At 36.9% G+C, this 23,072-nt stretch overlaps 1 protein-coding gene across 3 annotated transcripts in view; it reads right to left on the bottom strand.

Annotated features, from left to right (window-relative positions):
- Positions 1-23,072, bottom strand: part of MPP7 (MAGUK p55 scaffold protein 7) — a 246,821-nt gene that overhangs the window by 79,736 nt on the left and 144,013 nt on the right. For all 3 annotated transcript variants that reach the window (XM_045858056.1, XM_045858058.1, XM_045858057.1), the window contains exons 6-8: positions 14,574-14,705; positions 3,730-3,811; positions 3,095-3,180 (exon numbers count right to left, since the gene is read on the bottom strand). In XM_045858056.1, the coding sequence (XP_045714012.1) occupies positions 3,095-3,180; positions 3,730-3,811; positions 14,574-14,705 (300 nt within the window). The remainder of the gene's footprint in view (positions 1-3,094; positions 3,181-3,729; positions 3,812-14,573; positions 14,706-23,072) is intronic.

Below are 23,072 nucleotides of genomic sequence, written 5' to 3'. Positions count from 1 at the left end.
AGAGAAGATAAAACAGGTAGAAAACTAAATGCATCAGGAAATTTACAAGCTTGGGGTTTCTACTCTTAAGATAGATCAAACTGAGAAAACTATTTTTTAGAAATTCCTGTAACATGAGAAAGTACTGAAGTTTGTCAAATAAGTTAAAAAACATCAACCACTAAATCCACTTTTACCTCCTGTGCACTTTTAAAATGCCGATGAATATATTACCATCCATGTCGAGTTACTTACGCACAGTGCCTTAAACAGACAATAGTAAATGTGAAGAACAGATAAGGTGCAACATTGAAGTATCAGCAGTTATGTTTTTAGAAACTAAAATAGCTATACTGTCAGTAATGCAGTTATAACTATATAATTCAATTAGTTGCAGTGCTCCTCAGAAAAACAAGAACATTCATCTCTATTATATTCTGTTAGTGAATAAAATACCAAATATAATAGATTAACTAAAAGGTGAAAAGATTGAATATTGATTCAAATTTAATTAAAACAAGCAATAATACCCACAAGTCTTTGCTGACTCTCAGACAAGAGCAGGTCTCCCTTTAATGTCATTCTCTCTCTCTCCCTTTACAGCATTTATCATAATCATATCTAAATAATTATTTACACAATTATGTCTTAATATCTATTATCTTCTAACTGTAAACTCCATAAAAGTGGTAACTATCTGGCACATATCTAAGAGGCATGAGGAAGGGAAGAAAAGAGGAAAGCAAGGAGACCAGCAGATAGGGAAGGAAGGAGGCAGGGAAGGAGAGAGAAAGGGGAGCATGGTTAGATCCCTCTGAGGCTCACTATTAATATATGCTGGTACACCAGGACTCTGTTGTATAAAAAAAGCCTTGATTTGTTTTGTTTGCCAATTTTCATGGTATAGATACTCCCACCATAGCCAATTTCAGTGTATAGGGTGAAGCCACTGAAAGCCACACTGGGGAGAGTTGCATAGAATCAGTTCTTGTAAACCAGAGGAGGAACTCCAGCACAGCACAGAGGCTCAAGGAAAGTGGGGTTTTAACTGTATAAATATTAGAATTTTATAAAAGAGTTACTTCAAAATGGTGATATTGTTATTCTGCTTATCATAAAAGTAATTCACAAATCTTTTTTCATCCTCACTCAAGGATATGTTTTTATTGCTTCTAGACAGGAACGGAGAAAAAGAAACGTCAATTGGTTCCCTCCCATATGCACCCCAACCTGGGACTGAACTTTAAAACTAAGTATGTGCCCTGAGTAGGAATTGAACCCGCAACGTTTTTGGTGCACAGAAGGATGCTCCAATCAACTGAGCCACCCAACCAGGGCATAATTCAAAAATCTTATTAAGAATTCATACAATACTGAGTTGCATAGATAGAGAAAAAGTACAAGTCTTCTCTATAATTCCTCCCCATTCTTCTAGTGTGTGTGTGTGTGTGTGTGTGTGTGTGTGTGTGTGTGTGTGTTAATGTATGTAAAGCCCTTAGAATGCCACTTAGGGTTCAATCAATATAAGCAATTACTATACCACCACTATTAAGTCATATAGGTCTATCAGCCATTCTGACTGCTTCAAAGTAATCTATAATATAGATGAATGATTGATTACTCAACTAATGTAATCGTCACAGTTTCTAAATATTTTGAAATATTTATGAAATGTAAACATTTGAAATGTTTATGTACATTTACATTAGTTCTTTAGGGTTAATTTCCAACAACTGCATTTCTTGAATAAAGGCTATGCAAATTTTAAAATTTGATAGTTTTGGATAGCCATCTGAAAGGGTCCTATTAATTTATCCTACTACTAAAAGCAAATAAACATATCCATTTCCCTATAACCTGGAGAACTCTAGGGATTATCAAGCTTTTAAGTCCCCCACGAATCCAGTATTTTTCAGGCATCATGTTTCCTTTTGTAAATTATCTGTGTACATGCTTTGCCAATTTTACTGTATACATTTTTTCTTATTTTTATGCATTCTCCATATATTAAAGTATTAGCTTTATCATATATATTGAAAATTTTCTCCTACCATCTCATGTTTCTTTTAAAATTTTCATATATCTTTTTCTATACAGAAATTTTTCTATAATCACATTATTATGTGATTCTATAATCACATCATTTTTTCCTAGTTGAATTTTCCATCACTCAAGTCTTTCTCTACTTTTTGCGATTTTTTAAACTTAATTATTTAATTTCTTGAGATTTACTTATTTATTTTTAATTTTCTAAAAATTGATTTTAGAGAGAGAGGAAGGGAGGAAGAGAGGAAGAGAAACATCAACTTGTTGTTTCACTTACTTAAGCATTCATCAGTTGCTTCTTGTATGTGCCCTATTGCAGAACAAACCCACAACCCTGGCACACTGAGACAACACTCTAACCAACTGAGGTACCTGGCCAAGGCTGGGGTTTTTTTTGTGTGTGTGGTATAAAATAGGGACTAACTTTATTTTTTCTAACTGAATCATCAATTAATCCAGTACCATTTACAAAATTTCATTGTTTTCCCACTAATATAAAATGCCAACATAATCATATATTAAATGTGCATACATACTGAGGTCTGTTTTGGAATACTAAACTTTCTTTTTATTTCAGTAGATTTCTAATATATTCTCATGTGTAACACGGACAGTTTCCCTTTACTTTATCCTTAGGAATGAACTTGAGATTAATATTGTCAAAGCCTAATATAATTTAATTCTGTTTTAGATTTCATAAGACATCTAAATTAGTTTTACTAGTTTGTATACTTAGAAAGCATAGCGTATAGTCTGGCTATGTTGATGAGAGAAACAGAAAGCTAAATGTATCACCAAAAACAGAGTAGTTAGCATCTATGAAGTACCTATTTGGGCCAGGCCCTGTAATAAATTCTTTAGCTTGTTTAATCCTTATTCTAATTTTGGAAATTAAAACACTTAAGTAATAAAAACTAAGGTATTTTCCAAAGGTGCATAAGGATTACATGATAGAAATGGGATTCAAACCTTAGACAGCCAAATCCAAATCCCGTAGTCATAACCAAGTGGGAAATATAGTGATTCAATTTTGTTTTCATTGCAAATTAAAAATAAAATATCAGCTTACCAAAATCTGAATTATTTCCTCAGGCTTTTTATCTTCCACTGGTATCCCATTCACTTCCCTAAGTTCATCACCAACATGAATCAAACCTAAGTAACAACAAATTCAGTAAATCAGCAGTGATACCTACAAAAGAAACTGCAATTTGCAATTGTGTCCACACTTAAAGCATTGCTTCCCTTAAAATATCTGAGGACTGTAAAGACCTTCATGCTTCTCCAGTTTCAGATTCCATGTCTCTACATATCAATGAATCAAAGACTACAACATCATAATGCTGGCAAGGAAATGACAATAGCATCTTGCTCTGTGTCTAGAAATGTATATTGTCTTCATCTTATAAAACAATTATTACTTTTTTTGAAAGGTGCATGCTTTTAGTAGTACCTTTCAAGTCAGAAACACTGAACCGAGTCTTAGGGTAACCTTGGAAGCCCATGTAGACTAAGAGAGTAGAGAGAGATTTATTTCTCATTTATTAAAATAGGTTCCCATATATCAACACAAAGAAAAATCTCCTATTTCTTGTTTTGCTGTATTATAACAAAAGATTATTATACTGTTAGTTATATATTGAAAATATTACACATAAAATGCAATATTATTTGTCTATATTCAATTAACATTTAAACTCTTACCGCTTCTGTCTGCAGCCCCTCCTCTCATGATTCTAGCCACCACAATGGCCCCAGTCTGCTCATCTTTCTTAATGGTGGCTCCCTTTTAAGAAAACCAAAAATGTTTGTAGGTAAATGTGTGTATTGGGTGGTACAACGAGGAAGAAAGACATAAGGAGATTTATTAGGAAAAAGTGAAAACAACAACTACATAAAAATAAAAGGAATGAGGCTGGAGAAAGACATCATACCCATGTGCCTTACAAATGCTCACGACTATATACAGAATTTTCTACCATACATATCATCTAAGGTTTTCAGCAAAATTGAAAAATCTTCTTCAACACTACAGAAAGTATGAGTATTTTCTTTCCATTATAATACCTTGTATTTAAATACTATTTATTTTTACTCTATTAAAGCATTTCCTCATTTCATTTCATTTTTAAAATACTCCACAAATCCCTGACCAGATTATTCAAGTTAGTTGGAGCATCACCTCGTACACTAAAAAGGCTGCAGGTTTAATCCCCAAGTAGGGCACATACCTTGGTTGCTGGTTCGATTCCCAGTTGGGGCACATATAGGAAGCAACAGATCAATGTTTCTCTCATATCAATGTCTCTCTCTCTCTCTGTGCCTCTCTCTTTCCTTCCCTTCCACTCCCTCCCTCTCTAAAATCAATAAAAATGTATCCTCAAGTGAGGATTTTAAAAATACCTCAAAAAGAAGGTAGACTATATAGAGGGAAGACAAAGTGACTAGAAAAAGATTACATAAACTATAAAACTCAGGTCATCTCACTTTTAGTTCAGTGGTCGTTCTATTCCACTATTCCAGTAGATGAACTCAGTGATAATAATAAATAAAACAATTAAAACTCCAAAGTTCATTTTTCTTACTCAAGGCTAACATAAACGAATGGAAGAAAGAACTTTTAGTCCAGAGTTTTTATGTACTAGGATTGTTCCTAGTACAAACAGAGCTAACATTTTGGCATAAGAATAGGAAACAATTTCAAAAAGAATCCAGAAATTCTTCATTTATGGATGTCAGAAGCAGATCAACTGAATGTGGCTTTGTAAGAACATCAGGCACAAATGGTTACTTTGAACACCTTTTCCTGACTTTCTCTTCCAAGAAACTGGCACCGGTTCAGAAGAGCCATTCTGCATTGCATCACAGGGCTAACGGTGCACATTAGGTGGTGACAGAAATCACCTTGAAAAAGAAAGTGGAATTTTTCTCAAGTGTGTCAATAAACGCATTTATATTACTAAAAAAAAAAGGTATGTAAACAAAATTAAAAATCCATCTGTAATAAGTGTATTTTCTAAATGATAGCTACCATAGACACATCTCCTAATGGCAAAAATCAAATAATAGAGTGATAGAATGATTTTGTGACTTTTTTCATCACCTATACATGCATTCAAGCCAAAGACTTAAATAAGCATCTCTCCACGGTCATAAAACTTAGACTTGCCAATAATTGGTAATACTCTTAATATAATTAGATTGGTCAGATCAACTTTCATTTCTTTTAACAAATGTATCTCAAACTTTTCCACCAAAGTAAGCCTAAGAGTCTACTAATCTAATTTAATACTATGTATCCATACTTTACAGATGAGAAATAGAATCTCAAATGGTTACAATTTGTCCAAAAATAGACAACCAGTGTGCAGTAAAGTCAGGACTTGTGTTAAGGCAAACTAATCAGAATTGCTATTCTTGATCTTAATTACCATTCATTCCATCCACTCTGGGGCAACCTACTACAGTATTTGTACCACACCAGGTCCTAACCCTACTGGAATAAAAAGGAGGGTACTGGCTGACAGCAGGGTATGTGCGAAAACATCAGGCAATTTAATTAGACAACCCAAATGTTACCTTACAAACCACCACTACCTTAAACTGGCCACCATATTCCCAGACTTGGAGAGAAGCTCAGACCTGCAACATGATTGCTTAGAAATTATTGACAAAGTTTATTCCAGCAGATCATACCTATTGGACTAGCTGCTAACAGAACCTGACTGGGAATTATACACAGATGGGAGCAGCTTCATAGAAAATGGTCAACAATGAGGTACACAGTAGTCACCATAGACAAGGTAACTGAAGCCCAGGCCCTTGCCACAGGCACCTTGGTACAAAGTGCTAAACCCTCATCAGAGCCTTAGAATTATCCCAGGGAAGGAATGTTAACCTCTACACTGACTCTAAATCTGTCTTCATGGTAGTCCATGCCCGTGGGGCAATATGGAAACAAAGAGGGTTCTCAATGTCAGGGAATATGGATATCAAACACGAAACTTGGGGAATAAGGATATCAAATACACAAAAGATAATTTTGAAATTTCTACAGGTAGTGAATCTACTGAACCAAGTTGCCATAATGCAGTGCCCAGGACACCAGAAGGATGGTTCCCAAACAAGCCAGGGAAACCAAACTGTCGGTAAAGCAGTAAGCCAAGCTGCCAAGTGCTGCCACTTCTTGGGCCTTAATTCCCCACCTTAATTTAAAATTCCTTTCAAAAAGGGACAGTATCTCCTAAAGCTAATTGACAGTGTTTATTTTAGTTTATTATTACTTTTGACAACTACTATACTTTATGCCCATGCTAGCACTTATAACACCTTTGTCCACGTTTCCCAGACAGTGGCTTCCTCAGCAAACGTACCCCACTGTTGGGTGTGCCACCCAAAGCCCCACTCGGGGTTAGATCATGGAGATCCTTAGTCTCTCCAGTTTCTGATTTCACTACAAACCCTCTGCACTGCTAGGCATAGCCTTCACTAAATATCTGACTGCTTATCTACATACTAGGTCTCACTTTGGAAGCTCATATGCAACACTGTCTCTTGAAATATGCAGCCATCTACTAGCTTCGCTTATTCAGCGGTGCCATCCTCTAGACACTGTGTATGCTGCCTTCCAAAGACAGCAATCCTTCTCCCTCACATAGAGGCTTCACTCCATTTTTGACCCCCTTCTTCCTTCTTAATGGAAGGAAGTAGATAGTAGACAGAAGTAGATAGCAAGAATCTCTGGACCTGGGGATAGGTAAAACTATGTCCCTTCACAGCAGAAGGTAACTACAGAAGATGCAACCTCCATCCATTTATCCTTGTAAGATTACAAGAATCCAGAGTTTTCAAGGGGAGAATTATTACCATACACAGTGAGGGAGCACCAGGGAGTCTCCCTCATTGGTCAAGATGGCGCAGGGGGAGGTTTTACACTGGGCGTGCCAAAAGCTAGAACAGTGAATGGACAGGGCCTGAGCACACCCAAAGCTAGAAAGATGAGTAAACAGGACCCAAGCATGTGAAAGGCTGACCAGATAACTGGATAGAAAAAAAGCTTTCTCCTCCCTGTCCCTATAAGAATTACAGGCTTGAGCAGGAAGAGGGAATAGTCTTTGAGATGAGGAGTTGACAATTCCCCCAAGTTGTTAACTTTTGCATCAGCAACTGTATCACAAGTCTGGTTTTCACTGTGGCAGGAGGCCAAACCTGCATTTTGATTAGTTTTTGGTGATCCAGTTACCCAAAATCTTTCTATAACATTTTGTTCATAATTTCATAAGTTCAGTACCCTTGTGGGATCTTGTCTCCAAGATGTAGGTCATCAATCCCTTCCCTGCTTATATATGCATGTGGTACCCCCACATCAAATAGTGAAAATGACTATGAGGCATCTAAAGCTACAAGAAGACTTGCAGCTGCCATCTGGGCCTGTTGAAACACCTGCTCTATGGGAAGTCAGCCACTACATAAAAATCATGACTACTGTTGTGCTTTCAGGAAGCCCAAGCCAGACTAGCCTGCAACTTCCCAACCATTCTACACAGGCATCAGTCACGGGAATGAAGGAGCCCTCAGATGATCCCAGTCTCAGCCACCATCTAACAGTACACACTCAGCTGAGCTGGCCAACCTCCAAAACTGTGATAGGCAATAATAAATGATTGTTTTAGCAATAAAACTTGGGCATGGTTTGTGACAAGAACTATGACTATGGCAAATCTTTCTCCACTATGAGTTATACTGGTTTTCAACAAAGGACCATCAAATTTATTATACCTAGTGGGAATCATCCTTTTGACTTATTCTGTGATTCAATGAAGCTGACAAATGTTTATTGAGACCCTACTATGTGCCAGGCTCTGTTCTAAGGGCTTATAATGCAATGGTGGAGAAAAAAACCACAAAGATTTCTGTCCTCTCATGGAAATTACATTCTACCAGAAGAAAAGAGGAATAAACAGAACATGAAATAATTACTGCATCTAAATATAAATAAATAAATGAATTAAAAAATTAAAATAAATTTTTTTCCTGAAAGTTTGGGCCAAAAACATGGGTACTCATTATACATTATATATTACAAAACACAGCATATTATAAAGTATGTTAGAGAGTGGTAAACACTATGGAAATGGGTGGGTTAGGGCAGGGTAAGAAAGATCGGGAGTGCTAGAGTAAATAAATAGAGGGCGGACAATTAAAAGACACAGACCTCACTGAGAAAATGACATTTGAATAAGGACTGGAAGAAGCCCTGACTGGTGTGGTTCAGTGGATTGGGTGTCATCCCACAAAACAAAAGGCTGCCAGTTAGATTCTCTGTCTGGCACATGCCTGGGTTCCAGGCCAGAACCCTGGGTTGGGGCAAGTGTGCAAGAGGCATCCAGCCAGGGCTCAATTCAACCTATTTTAAAAGAAATTTCCCCAACTCCATTTCCTAATGTCTAACCTCTTCTTAGCACCTGCATAGCCCCATAGGCTCAGTATAACCGTAAGGAAATTAGTCCTTTATATCCCCATTCATTTCCTTTTATTCTTGCTAATTGAATGTACAGTACTTCTAGCTACATAAGTGAAGTAAGCCAGTTGGTGAAAGACAAATACTATATGATCTCACTTATAAGAGGAATCTAACATACAAAATAAACTAATGAACAAAATAGAACCACCAGCATGGAAAAATGGAACAGACTGAAAGTGACCAGAGAGGAGAGAGAAGGGGGATAATGGTGGAAAAAAGGGAAAGGGACTAGTCAAAAAACATGTATGAATGACCCATGGACATGGGCAACAGTGTGGGAATCAACTACAGGAATGGCAGGAGGGAGGCAGGGGAGAGCAAAGGGGGAAACACTGGGACAGCTGTAGTAGAATAACAATAAAAATGATTAAAAATAAAATAAAATTTTCTTAAAATCCTCCTATGCTACTGTTGGCTTCCCCTCTCTCTTGCCCTCTACATCTAAAAGTCCTATCAAATCTAATAAGTCACACCCTGTGACTTAGTTGGCCACACCCAGTGTGGCTTAGTTGGTTGGGATGTCTTTTGTAGACCAGAAGATCATAGGTTTGAGTCCCAGACAGGACACTTGCCTGGGTTGCAAATTTGGTCCCTGGTTAGGGTGAGTGCAGGAGGCAATCAATCTGTTTCTCTCTCACATCGATGTTTCTCTCTCTCTCTCTTCCTCTCTCTTCTCCTCTCTCTAAACTCAGTGAGCATGTCCTTGGCTAAAGATTTAAAAAAACCTAAAAAACTAAAATGTCACCCTTGCCAATATGGTAGTTTAGATTCTCATTTTAAATACCCTGTATTATATAATCTATGACAAAAGAGGATAACAGGTAAAGAATCACCACCTTAAAGTTTGGTTTAATTATTTCAGTTGTAACATGCTTATCAGCTAAATAAATGTGTAGTAACAAACTATGATAACACAGCTTTATTTTGTTTTAAAATTTAAAAAAATTTGTTCAAGTAGGTTGTCTCCATTTTCCCCACACACCTCTTTCCCTGGCCATACCCACCCCCGACTCCCACCTTCAATTCTTCCCCGCTTTGGTTTTGTCCATGGGTCCTTTATACACATTCCTTGATGATCCTTTCCCTTCTACCTCTTATTATGTCTCTCTACCCTCCCCTCTGGTTACTGTCAGATTGTCCTTTATTTCAAAGTCTCTGGTTATATTTTGTTTGCTTGTTTGTTTTGTTGATTAGGTTTTACTGATAGGTGAGATCATACAGTAATTGTATTCCATCACCTGGCTTACTTCAGTTAGCATAATGCTCTCCAGTGCCATCCATGCTGTCACGAAGGGTAGGAGCTCCTTCTTTCTTTCTGCTGCATAGTATTCCATTGCGTAAATATACCACACTTTTTGATTCACTCATTTAATGATGGGTACCTAGGTTGCTCCCAGCACTTAGCTATTGTAAATTGTGCTGCTATGAACATTGGGGTGCACAGCTTCTTTAGAATTGGTGTTTCAGGGTTCTTAGGGTTTAATCCCAGCAGTGGAATTGCTGGATCAAAAGACAGTTCCATTTTTTAATTTTTTGAAAAGATTCCATACTGTTTTCCACAAAAAAATGGTATGGAAACAGTAGGGTGCCCTTTTCTTCACAACCTCACCAGCACTTATTGTTTGTTGATTTGTTTATGATGGCCTTTCTGACAAGTGTGAAGTGACATCTCATTGTGGTTTTAATTTGCATCTTTCTGATGGGTAGTGATGCTGAGTACCTTTAATAAGTGTCTGAACCCTTTGTATGTCCTCCTTGGAGAAGTGTCTGTTCAGGTCCTTCGCCCACTTTTTAACTGGACTGTTTGTCTTCCCGGAGTGAAGTCATGTGAGTTTTTTATATATTTTGGAGATCAAACCCTTGTCCTAGGTATCATTGGCAATTGTTTTCCCATATGGTTGGTTCCCTTTACATTTTGATGTTTTCTCTAGCCTTGCAGAAGCTTTTTATTTTGATGAACTACCATTTGTTTATCCTTTCCTTTATGTATCTTACTCTAGGGGACATATCAGTGAAAATATTGTTGCGTGGAACATCTGAGATTTTCCTGCCTATATTTTCCTCTAGGACTTTTATGATGTCACAACTTATATTTAAGCCTTTTATCCACCTTGAATTTATTTTGGTGTATGGTGTAAGTTGTTGGTTGAGTTTCATTTTTTTGCATGTGTATGTCCAGATTTCCCAACATCATTTGTTGTTGAGGCTATTTTTACTCCATTTTATGCTTCTGCCCCCTTTGTCAAATATTAATTGACCCTTGAGACTTGGGTTTATTTCTGGGCTTTCTATCCTGTTTCATTGATCCATGTGTCTATTCTTATGCCAATACCAGACTGTTTTGATTACCATGGTCTTGTAATACAGTTTGATGTTAGGTAGGGTGATCCCTCCTACTTTGTTGTTCTTTCTCAAAATTGCTGTGGTTCCATGTAAATTTTTGAAATGTTTGTTCTATACCTGTGAAATATGCCATTGGTATTTTAATAGGGATTGCACTGAATCTATAAATTGGTCTGGGTAGTATGAACATTTTGATGGTGTTAATTCTTTCAATCCATTAACACAATATATGCTTCCATTTGTGTCTTCCTTAATTTTTTTCTTCAGTGTTGTGCAGTTTTCTGTGTACAGGTCTTTTACTTCCTTGGTTAGGTTTATTCCTAGGTACTTTATTTTTTCTTGTTGCTACAGCAAATGGGATTTTTATTCCTAATTTCTGTTTCTGATATTTCATTGTTGGTGTACAAAGATGCCTTCAATTTCCGAATACTGACTTTGTATCCCACTGCTTTGCCAAATTCACTAATTAGGTTGAGTAGTTTTTTGGTGGAATCTATAGGATTTTCTACGTACACTATCATGTCATCTGCAAACAATGAAAGTTTTGCTTCCTCCTTTCCAATTTGGATGCATTTTATTTCTTCTTCTTGTCTGATCACTAGGACTGATCTTGGCTAGGACTTCCAATACTATATTGAATATAAGTGGTGAGAGGGGACATCTTTGTCTTATTCCTGATGTTACTGGGAAAGATTTTAGTTTTTGCCCATTGAGTATGATGTTGGCTGTAGGTCTCTCATATATGGCCTTTAGTATGTTGAGGAATGCTCCCTCTATTCCCCCTTTGCTGAATGTTTTTATCACAAATGGGTGCTGTACCTTATCAAATGCTTTTTTCGTATCTATTGATATGATCATGTGATTTTTGTCTTTCCTTTTGTTTATGTGGTGTATTATGTTCACTGATTTGTGAATATCGTACCATCCTTGCATCCCTGGGAGAAATATCACTTGATTATGTTGTATGATCTTTTTGATGTATTGCTGGATGTGGTTTGCCAATATTTTGTTGAGGATGTTAGTGTCTATGTTCATCAGTGATATTGACCTGTAGTTTTCTTTCTTTGTTGTGTCTTTGTCTGGTTTGGGGATTAGGATGATGCTGACCTCTAAGAAAGAGTTTGGGAGTCCTCCCTCTTCTTGGATTTCTTGGAATAGACTGTGAAGGATAGGGGTTATCTCCTCCTTAAATATTTTATAAAATTCTCCTATGAAACCATCCAGTCCAAGGCTTTTGTGTGATGGGAGTTTTTTTCTTACTGCTTCAATTTCACCAGCTATTGGTAACAGAGCTTTAGAGTCTTTTATATACTTCATTCAATATTTTCTCAATTTAAATTAATTCACAGTAGGTCCTGTTAAATCCTTTGTGAAATCTTGATGCAGTAAATGCCAAATTTCTTTGATAAACATTTTGAATATCTTATTTTATCAGAAGGCATAGGACTTACATGTTGCTGATGACTGTTTAGCTGTTAGCTCACCAAATACCACTGCCACTGGGGAATCAGTGCCTAATCAAAAAATTATTAATTATTGACCTCCTCAAGATGATATTTCAATGCTCTCCCTAAAAGGTTGAATTGATCAAAATAAAAATCTACTTCATAAGGCAGATGCACAGAACCCACCAAGAATTAGTTACTTTATGGTGCGAGGCCCTGAGACAGCTCTTTCCATGTCCAACATGAGTACCACCTATTTTTACTAAGTGTACTACCTCAATGATAAAAGTCATGAGCTTTTTAGGTTACCAGCATAGTTATTTTTTTAAAGATTTTATTTATTTTTTGAGAGAGAGACAGGGAGAGAAAAAGAGAAGGAGAGAAACATCAATGTGTGGTTGCCTCTCACATGCCCCTAACTGGGGAACTGGCCCACAACCCAGGCATGTGTCATGGCCGAGAATCGAAGTAGTGACCTTTCAGTTCACAGGCTGGCACTCAACCCACTGTGCCACGCCAGCCAGGGTACCAGCAGAGAGTTATAATCACAGATGAAAAGCAGGAAAGTATAACCTAAATTAAACAATCTTAACTAGGAAAAGAGGGAGCCCTAGAATATCCATGGATGAGCTGTGGGGGCTCAATAAATCCCTCTGTATAATATGCAAATTTGTACTTTTTTCTGAGCACAAGTGTCCAATGCATTTATCAATATACCAAAGTTGCCCTTAAACAAAACAAAAAGAGAAAAAAACAACCAAAAGAGAAAAGTCTAAAGATACAATATGGTGTAGAAGGAAAAAAACTAGTATTTAAAAATAAAGAGCTGCCCTGGCTGGCGTAGCTTAGTGGATTGAGCACGGGCTGCGAACCAAAGTGTCGCAGGTTCGATTCCCAGTCAGGGTACATGCCTGGGTTGCAGGCCATGACCCCCAGCAACCGCACATTGATGTTTCTCTCTCTCTCTCTCTTTCTCCTTCCCTTCCCTCTCTAAAAATAAATAAATAAAATCTTTAAAAAAAAAAAAGAGCCAAGTTTGCCCCTTGATTCTACCACCCATTAGCTGTTTGTCATACTTTGTGTAAGTTGCTTCATTTCTCTGAATGTTAGTTTACTAGTCTATAAAAAGAAAAACTATGATCTTCATACCAACTATGAGGAATAAATATAATGTATGTGAAGTACTTAACATAGGACCCAACAACTATTATATTATCAATTGGTATTTGCTTTAAAAACACAGAAATGTCTTAACTAAAAACAAAACATTTAAAATCAAGTACTAGATAAATTTATTTTTAGTTTTATAAAGATACAGATACACTTTGTTTATTTTCTATTGCTGCTATTACAAATGAGCACAAATTTAGTGGCTTAAAACAACACAAAGGTCAAAATGGATATTACGGGACTAAAATCAAGTTGTCAGCAAGGGTGTATTCCTCTGGAAGATCTAGGAGAAAATACGGTTCTTGCTTTTTTCATTTTCTAGAAGCTTCTGTCATTCCCAGCTCATACCCACATCACTTCAACCTCTGCTTCCATCATTGCACCCCCTTCTGTACTCTGGCCCTCCTGCCTCCTCCCTTTACTTTAATATGAACCCCTGTGACTACACTGGGCTCACCAAATAATCCAGAATACTCTCCCCATTCAAAACCCTGACCTAACCATGGAAAGTGCCTTTTACATGCAAGGTGACATAGTCACAGGTTCTGAAGTTTAGGACATGACATCATTGGGGACTAGGTGTGGGGGGTTATTACTCTGCCTACCATAGACCCCCTGACATAATTCATCATTATATAAATTCTAGTGCTAAAATAAATGGTTATATTTACATTTTCAAACATCAAACACTTGAATAACTTCTTCTTCTTACTTTAAAATAAATCACCTTTCTAGAAAAGCCATAAGCAATTATTTTTATTTGCACCATTTAATCTCAAATCATCTGTGACTAGTGCATGTTATGCTTTCTTTTATAAATGTCAACAATTCACTTTTTAAAATTATTGCTATTTATAACCAACAGAATGCCTGTCATTTTATTTGCCTTCATTTTCATTTTTTTAAGTCATATTATTTAGACATAAATGTTCCATTTATTTGAAATTCAGTTTGAGGACACAGAAGACGTATATTTTAAAGAGAAGAACATATGGAATATCCCCATGAGATTTGGCTTTATTATTATATCTACTTATATATGGGCACCACATGTAGGCCAAACTTACCAGTGGTTCTTTATTTTTGACCAGGCGTATGATTTTTACTGAATCTTCCTCGTCATCAATATCATCAGGCATAGGAGGCAATACTGGATCATAATTCTTCTGAGCCACAGTATCGTGTACAGAGAGTAAAGCCTAGCAAAGTCCAAGGTGAATTAAAAGTTAATCAAATATAAAAACTCCAAACCCATAAAACTATAAAGAAAAAGAAATTGGTGTTATAATTTTGACATAACAATGGTAATAAGGCAACTACTTGAAAAGGAGCCTCTCACCAACAGGAGCCATGTAAAAGAGCAGATGGCATGTCCCTTTTAGATACCACACTGTCCCCAATGACATGAGGTATGACAAGAATCAGCATAAAATATTTCCTAGTCTGCACACTCTCTGGTTCACCACTACAAGGATGGCAGTTGGGGGCAGGCATGGGGAGATGTTACTTTTGAAAGAAGGGAGAAAATGAGACTATAGATACATTGTTAATGAAACAACAGGAGTATGAGAAAACTATATGATTGTTCTTTCCTACTATTATCAGAAAACACAAAAAGAACTGATCAATACGATTGATTAGCTTTCATTCTTTTGTTTTCTCTTTAATTTTTAAGGTAATACATGACTAGTGTGTGTATAAAAGAATAAAATGTTAAGTATTTCTAGTCTTGACTATTATGGTGATAAGATGCCACAATACACTGTCATATTGCCCTTATAGACCAAAGATGAGAAAAATACTGGAACCCTGACAGGTCACTGCTCAGTGTTTTAGGTGAGTGGGTCTAGACTTTTAACTAATGTGTTCCCTAATCAGCAATGTCATGATCCTGAATTTCTCCACCCAGAAGCCTAGAAATCAACCTTGAAACCACTTCTCTCATCTACACCCCCAACATCCAACCCATACCCTGTTAAATCTACTTCCAAAATGTATGCTAACATTTGTTATCTTCTCTCTAGACCAAAGGTTGGCAAACTATGCCACCTGCTTCTGTAAATGAAACTTGTTGGAACACAGCCACACTCATTTGTTTATGTGTCCTCGACAGCCACTGTCATGCTCCCACAGCACGAATGAGTAGAAACAACAGGTACTTTTTACATAAAAATTCAGCAGACTCCTGGACTTGATCACTGATCACTTTTTTACCTGGAGCATTGCGATAGCCTCTGAATAGTCTAACTTCATTCACCTTTGGCTCATTTTCAAATCCATGATTCACAGTGTAGTCAAAGCAATTATTTTAACATTTTATTTATTTTTCGAGAGACTGGGAAGGGAGGGAGAAAGAGAGGTAGAGAAACATCCATGTGTGAAAGATACATCGACCAGGTGGCTGGGACCCAGCCTACACTGTGGGCATGTGCCCTGCTCGGGAATTGAACCAGCTATGTTTTAGTTCTCATATTGGCACTCAATACACTAAGCCACACCAGTCAAGGTTAAGTAATTATTTTAAAACAGATCAAATTACATACGAGCCTGCTAATAACTCTTCTAAAGCCACCCACTGATCTTGGGGTGAATACCAAACTGGAGCATGTCCTAGTCTTACATTCCTCCCCAACCTGACCTTATCCCCTTCTCACACGGTTTAAATAACTCTTTCTCAGAGAGTCCTGGCCAAAACATCCAATTAAAAGCATATCCCCCTCAGGAACTTGATTTTATAGCACCTTCTTTGCCTTCATACATGCTTATAATTCATAACCGTATATGCATATGTTTAATATTTGCTAGCTACTGAAATAGAAGTGCTAAGATGGCAAAGACATGGTATCTATTTTTTAATTAAGCTTTTTTATATACACAGTAAAATACACAATTTATAAGCATACACCAGAAATTTTCAATAATGAATATTCCCATGTAAACATCCCCCCAAACAGGAAATACAGCATAACTGAACCCCAGGAGCCCCCACTTATGCTCCTTCCTAATTATCCTGACCTTTGTTCCCCTGAAGGTGGTAGTTCTGCCGCTATTTAAATACTGCATACATATTTACAGAATTATAAGTGCATATTCATTTTATGCACTTATGTTGCATAAAATGCAACATCCACACTGCTACTGGTAGCAGCAGTCACTCACTTTTCATTGCTATAGAGCATTACAACATATGAATACCTCCCTAGTGCCCTCATCCTTTATGCTCATTGTGGACAGGCATTTAGATGGTTTTCAGTCCCTGACTATAATAAATAATGCTGTTAATATTTCATGTCTTTTGATACACACACACACACTGGTATGTATAATTTGGTTAAGTATATTAAAAAGTGAAATCTCTAGACCATCAGTTATAAGTATAGTCAACATTAGTAAATAAAAAGTTTTTCCAATTATAACCCCACAAACAGCTTATGCAAGTTCTAGATGCATCATATAATTCCCATAATTTATATTATTAGTTTGAATTTGGCCATTTTGAATGTGCAGAGGTATCTTCCTGTGGTTAAAATTTCATTTTTCTTACAGCTAATGATAATGAAAACCTTTCCTTATGTTTATGGGGTATGTGAATATCTTCTTTTGTGAGATGCTGATTCACAATGCTTACACATTTTTATTCCATATTCTTCTTCTTAATTGTAAGAATTCTTTATAATATACTAGATGCAAGCCTTTGTTGGGTACATGTGATACAAATATATTTTCCCATTTGGTAGCTGGCACTTTCTTATTAGTGTTTTTTGATGAACACTAATAAGAATGCTAATTTTAGTGAGTCTAATTAATATTTTTTCCTTTATGGTTGGAGCTTTTTGTATCCAATCAGAGTTTCAAAGGGGAAGAATTAACAGCATAAGATAGTGAAATATCCAGAGATAATGACTGCAGATATTTGAAGACTGATGAGAGACAGAGTCTGAATATTCAGGAAGCCCAATAAATCCTTTAGGAAGCAGGAAGAATAAAAAGAAACCAATGCTGAGATACAACATAGTGAAACAGCATAATGCCGAAGACAAAGAGAAGATCTTCAAAACACCGGAGAGAGAAAAAAATCATCGGAAAGGAAAAAAATTTGATTGAGAGCTGATTGATCAGCAGCAGCCATGGAAACTAGAAGATTGTGCTTAGAAAAAAAATAACAGCCAGCCCAGAATTACATCTAAGTAAATTATCACTTGAGAATAAGGATGTAGGCCAAGACAAAGTTAACAGTGACTGACTCGAGAAAACTTTCAATAAAAAAGGATAATGTAACAATGGCTTTCGAAGACAATGGCTATCTGATGAAGGGCAGTGATCACTGAGAGACAGGAAACAAACACGAGCCCTAGGAAGGCCCCAGGTTGCCGCCTGGAGAGTTTCCCGGACATGCTGGGAGGAGAAGAAATCCAGGTAGAACTCAGTGGTCTCCCTAAGTTCAGAAAACAGAGCTGGGAATCCAGAGAGGTTAAGGGCTAAAGTTCTCAGGGAAGAGGATGGGAGAGGAGAGAACTGCATGAGACAGAGCTCTGAAGATCTGCGGGAGGTTCGGCCCAAATCCTTAGCCAGTTACTTAGCCAAGGCTTGCGTAAGATAAAACTACCAAAAGGATTAAAGCTGTGGTTCTTAAGTGAGGGCATTTTTACTCCCCTGGGGCCATTGGGCAGTATTTAGAGATACAGTCACATCTCAGTAAGCGTGGGCTTCAGAACTCGTCAAACCCTGTACTCATAGCATTTTGACGAAAAAAAAAAAAAATGTTTCAGCCCTTGTTGCTTGCTCAGCACTCATAAGTTTCAGCATTCCTCATGAGTTCCAGAACAAATTAACAAGTACTGAAATACCACTGTATTTTTGATTTGTCACAATTTGGGGGATGCTACTGACATCTAGTGCATAGAGGCCAGGGACACATCTAAACATCTAACAGCACATAGGTTAGTCCCTTCTCCCAACAAATTATTATCCAACAGCAAAATAGGTGTCCCCCGATATCCCAAAGTAGGGCATTGCTATGAAAATTTTATAAGCCTAATCAGCATGAAAAAAACGATTACCATTAATTTTTATAAAAAACTGTTGAGTGTTCCCAGACCCCCAAAATAACTATCCAAAATGAAACACAAAGATAACATATAGTGAAAAAATTATGAAAAGATTATTATTGCCCTATAGGACAATTTCAGTGGCCTAACATATACCCAAAATTGACATCTCCAAAGAAAGGAGGGATGCTAAAAAATATCTGAAGAAATATTGTAGGAAATTATCTTGCAGAAAATATTGCAAACTTGACAAAAAAAAAAAAAGCCACATGTTCAATGCAGAGAACCGTTTCGCATAGCATGGAAATGTAGCTCAGCACTCACGTGGAAAACCAATGGGGAGCGAATCAGCACAAAGGACCATGCCCATGGAGAGGTTTTCCCATGGGGAATCAGACCTGCATTGTACCTAGACTGCTATGAGACTTGCTTTTGCTAAAAATCCCTCACCCTGAACTGAGGCAGCAAGTATTTACTGTAACTTCCTAAAAGTCTGTGCTAAACCTCTTAGCAGCATTCTTTCCTTTGTTATCTGTAAAAAGGCAGTCCTCTGTAAAAATGTAACCTGTGCATAGTAAATGAGGACTACCCTCCATGTAATGTACCCAGAAAAACAAAAGCCTGTCCAGGCAGGGGCCTCAGGCCTCTCCCCCACTCTCTCTCAGAGAGTAGCCATGCCATCCCTTTTTCTCCACAGGACTTCTCCAGTCCGTGTGTATTTGTTCACTAGCAGCCACAACATATGTGGATCCAGCAGGCCAGGATCCGCATCAGTTTGAGAAGCTCAATGCATCTAACCACAAGAAACATAAAAGAAGTAATACCAAACTGCTTAAAAACAAGTGATAAAGAGAAAAATTTAAAGTCACCCAAAGGAAAAAAGCACATTATACATAAAAGAAAACAAGATTAAAATGACAACATTTCTGCCCTGGCTGGCGTAGCTCAGTGGATTGAGTGCGGGCTGCGAACCAAAGCATCGCAGGTTCAATTCCCAGTCAGGGCACATGCCTGGGTTGCAGGCCACAGCCCCCAGCAACCGCACATTGATGTTTCTGTTTCTCTCTCTCTCTCTCTCTCTCTCTCTCTCTCTCTCTCTCTCTCTCTCTCTCCTCCCTCCCTTCCCTCTCTCAAAATAAATAAATAAAATATTTTAAAAAATGACAACATTTCTCATCAGAAACAATGTAAATCACAAGACAATGGAGCGACATCTTTAAAATACTCAAAGAAAAATACTATTAACCTAAAATTCTATACCTAGTTTAAAAAGAACCTTTAAGAAGTGAAAAGATATTGAAGATTTTTAGACATACAAAAGCTGAAGAAATTCATCACCAGCAGATACGTATCAAAAAAAAAAAATGTTAGAAGTCTTTCAGACAGGAAGAATGACAGCTGACAGGACTAGGTGTCCACACGAGGAATGAAGAACATCAGCAATGTCCACCATCTGGGTGTCTATTATAACTACCGTACACACACACACACACAGTAAAAACAATAGAGATAGCTAATGAACATATTTTAAAATAAAGTGATTAGTATATAGTTAGGCAATAATAAGAACAACAGCTACGTTCTTTTCTTCCTTAGCTTAACGATTTCCATGTCTGGATTCCAAAATATACTTTTAAGATTTATAGATATCAAGTTTCTAATTTTTAGTATCTTTGTTTTACAACTATTTTTGGTTAGCGACATTTCTATTTTGGACAACCTGTTTTAACTGTGGTGACCTTATTCTTCAATATACAGATTTTTCTTTTGAAAGGCAATACTTAAATGAAAATTGTGTTTCCACGTGCCATAACTACCAATCACAACTAATGGGTTTACCTGTCCCTCAGACAAACCTGCAGGAAATTGAACACCAGGCCTTGTAACGCATCAGGCCACAACTTCTCATTGCCTTGGACCCCCTGAAGTGAACCCCCTGTTCTAAGTATCTGTCAGGTCCACAGAATTAAGTATCCAACTCATAAAGTGAGTAACTTTGATTTATTCCTCCAGAAGGAAGCTTAACTTTTCCCTTTAGCATGTTTTAATGAAATCTCATCCATTCTGCATGCTCAGGCAATGAGTAATTTCTTACAAGTCAGTGTTTTGGAAAGCTAAAAAATTTCAACAAATCTTATTTTATTGCATTTTACAAGTCCACTAAATTTCTCCCAACTTCCTAAATAATTATACCCTGTTCTAAAGATGATATCCCTTCACTGTTTTATTAAAAATGAGCCATTAAATGGTGCCTCATAGAGCTTGACCTACCTTAATGTGACAATTTGATGCCTAGGAATAGTTTGTACATGTTAATGACTCCCTTTGCCTCCCCTAGAAACAAAGTCTTTGTAAAAATCAACATCCTTCCATCAATGCCCCTAAATGTCACCAACATTCTATTGTATTTATTTGGGCTGGCTGCTATTCAGTACCATTTTCCTTTGCTCATCATCTATTGTTTCTTGGACTTTAAGATTTGAACAATAAGACTAAATTTTATAGACATTATTGAGTAATGTTGATCCAAAGAGAAGTCCAAAATATCCAAATGTTAAAAGTCCACAAAACAAAACAAAGAAATAGTAAATAGTATATTCTATTATCCTACTTAAATTGGGAAAATGTAAATATTCAATTTATATATACAAAAAGGAATGAAAGGTAATGTAGCCAATTAAGATTGGTCGTAAGTAAAGGCACGTGAAGAAACTGTAACTCCACAGAAAAAAACAAAAAGTCATTAAGCATCAAAAGGAATGCTCATCTTCACTAACAAAGCAATGAGGACAGGGGCTTCTACTGCTCTACAGTTTGAAATAAAAGTACAATTATGTATTATCAAATAAATTTTTCTGTGTATTTTCAAAAGTATCAAAGTGCTTCCTAAAAGGTAAAATTACAGTAATTAACTATCACCTTAATAAGACAAGTATCATAAATTGTTCATATAAATATTCTAACCTCAGTGATGAATTTTTTAACTTTGTGTGTGTGTGTGCACGCCTAACGTTGTGAATGCTTCTTCTCTATACCATTATTGTTCCATTTTTTACACTTACATCTTCCATCTATTTGGAATTCATTCTAGTAGGGGAGTTCCTTACTTTCTCCCAGTGGTTAACCACCTGCCCCAATACCATGTACTGAAGTCATATCCAATTCTACCTATCCCCCACTTCCTTTCTCCCATCCCTCAGTCATCAAGGCCACGGTTATGTTTCACCTGAATCAGTTCTGAAAGCTCCCAACTGGCCTCCCGCCACTCAGCACCCTACTCCTCCCACCTTACCACTACTGCTCCACCCCAGGTAACCGTTCTGCACATTCCATACAGAGTGATGATGTCACTGGCCTATTTAAATGCTTTCAATGACTTTCCACTGACCTCAGGATAAAATCCAGGCTTTTAAAAAAGCTCACAGTTAGGGTGACCACATAATTTATTATCTAAAGAAACAACAGAAATGGAAAAGGGGCTATTAATAATAATGCTGGGACTACAGGCGTACACCAGACCATCCTGGGAAAACCTGGATGCATGTCCCCACCCCCATCAGAGGCTCTGCTGCCTAGCTCTAAACTTCTGCCCCTCCTTCTTCACAAAGCACTGTTCAGCCAAACTGAACTTATCTCACATCCTCAAACTTGACGTTATTTTCTTTATGAAATTTCATATACTATGCACCTTATTCAAAACATTTATTTTTCACCTCCCACCCACAGCTCCTCTCTCTCCTCTTCCCCCTTCAGCTACCTCACACTCAACCTTCACAACTCAACTTATAGGCCACATCCTCTGGGAAGCTTCCTTCCACCACTTCTCTGTGTTCCACATTATTTCCACATGCTCCCTTTTTTTACCCAACGTTTCTCCTATCACCTTCATTAACATATGTATCTTCTATAAGTTGTACCTATAGGGCCTATTAAATAAATATACAGGAATCGACGAATGAAGATCTGACTCCAATGACACAAATTACCAGAGAAATTGATAAAATTTTTCAAAAAGAGCTGGCCAACCTGTCAGATACATGTATTACCTTCCCACAGTGGCTACATAATTGGTTGCATTTATCTGTTTTGGTTTAAAAAGTCATTATTACTTTGGATGTGCATCTCACACTTCTTTTCAGTATTGTGAAGTGAATATTTAAAATGAAACAATACCTTTAAAAGTAAATAATTACTTACTTTATCCACTAAAAAATGGTAATATTCAAATTACTACCCCAAAATTCATTTTTCATATTTTAACAGCTAGTTCAACTAACAATTCATGTATACATATCATATTCTACTGTACCTTCCTTCATCTTTAAGAAAAAAGCAAATATTTTAGTTTATTTCCAAGAAAAAAAGGAGTTGTTGATTATTTCCTAAAATAGTCTGTTTTGGAGCTACCCTTCTTAAAGTAATATCTATAAAACTGACATTCAAACTGATAATGATTAATATAAATGGTTTCAAGGAAAATAATGTTAAATGTTAGGTCAAAAAGGGAAGAAAGTTATT

This window comes from Phyllostomus hastatus, unplaced genomic scaffold, assembly GCF_019186645.2.
Source record: "Phyllostomus hastatus isolate PE091 unplaced genomic scaffold, TTU_PhHast_1.1 phas_scaffold_1674, whole genome shotgun sequence".
NCBI classification, from domain to species: domain Eukaryota; kingdom Metazoa; phylum Chordata; class Mammalia; order Chiroptera; family Phyllostomidae; genus Phyllostomus; species Phyllostomus hastatus.
Note: the sequence above shows the minus strand (reverse complement) of the source record. Positions and strands in the feature narration are given on the sequence as shown.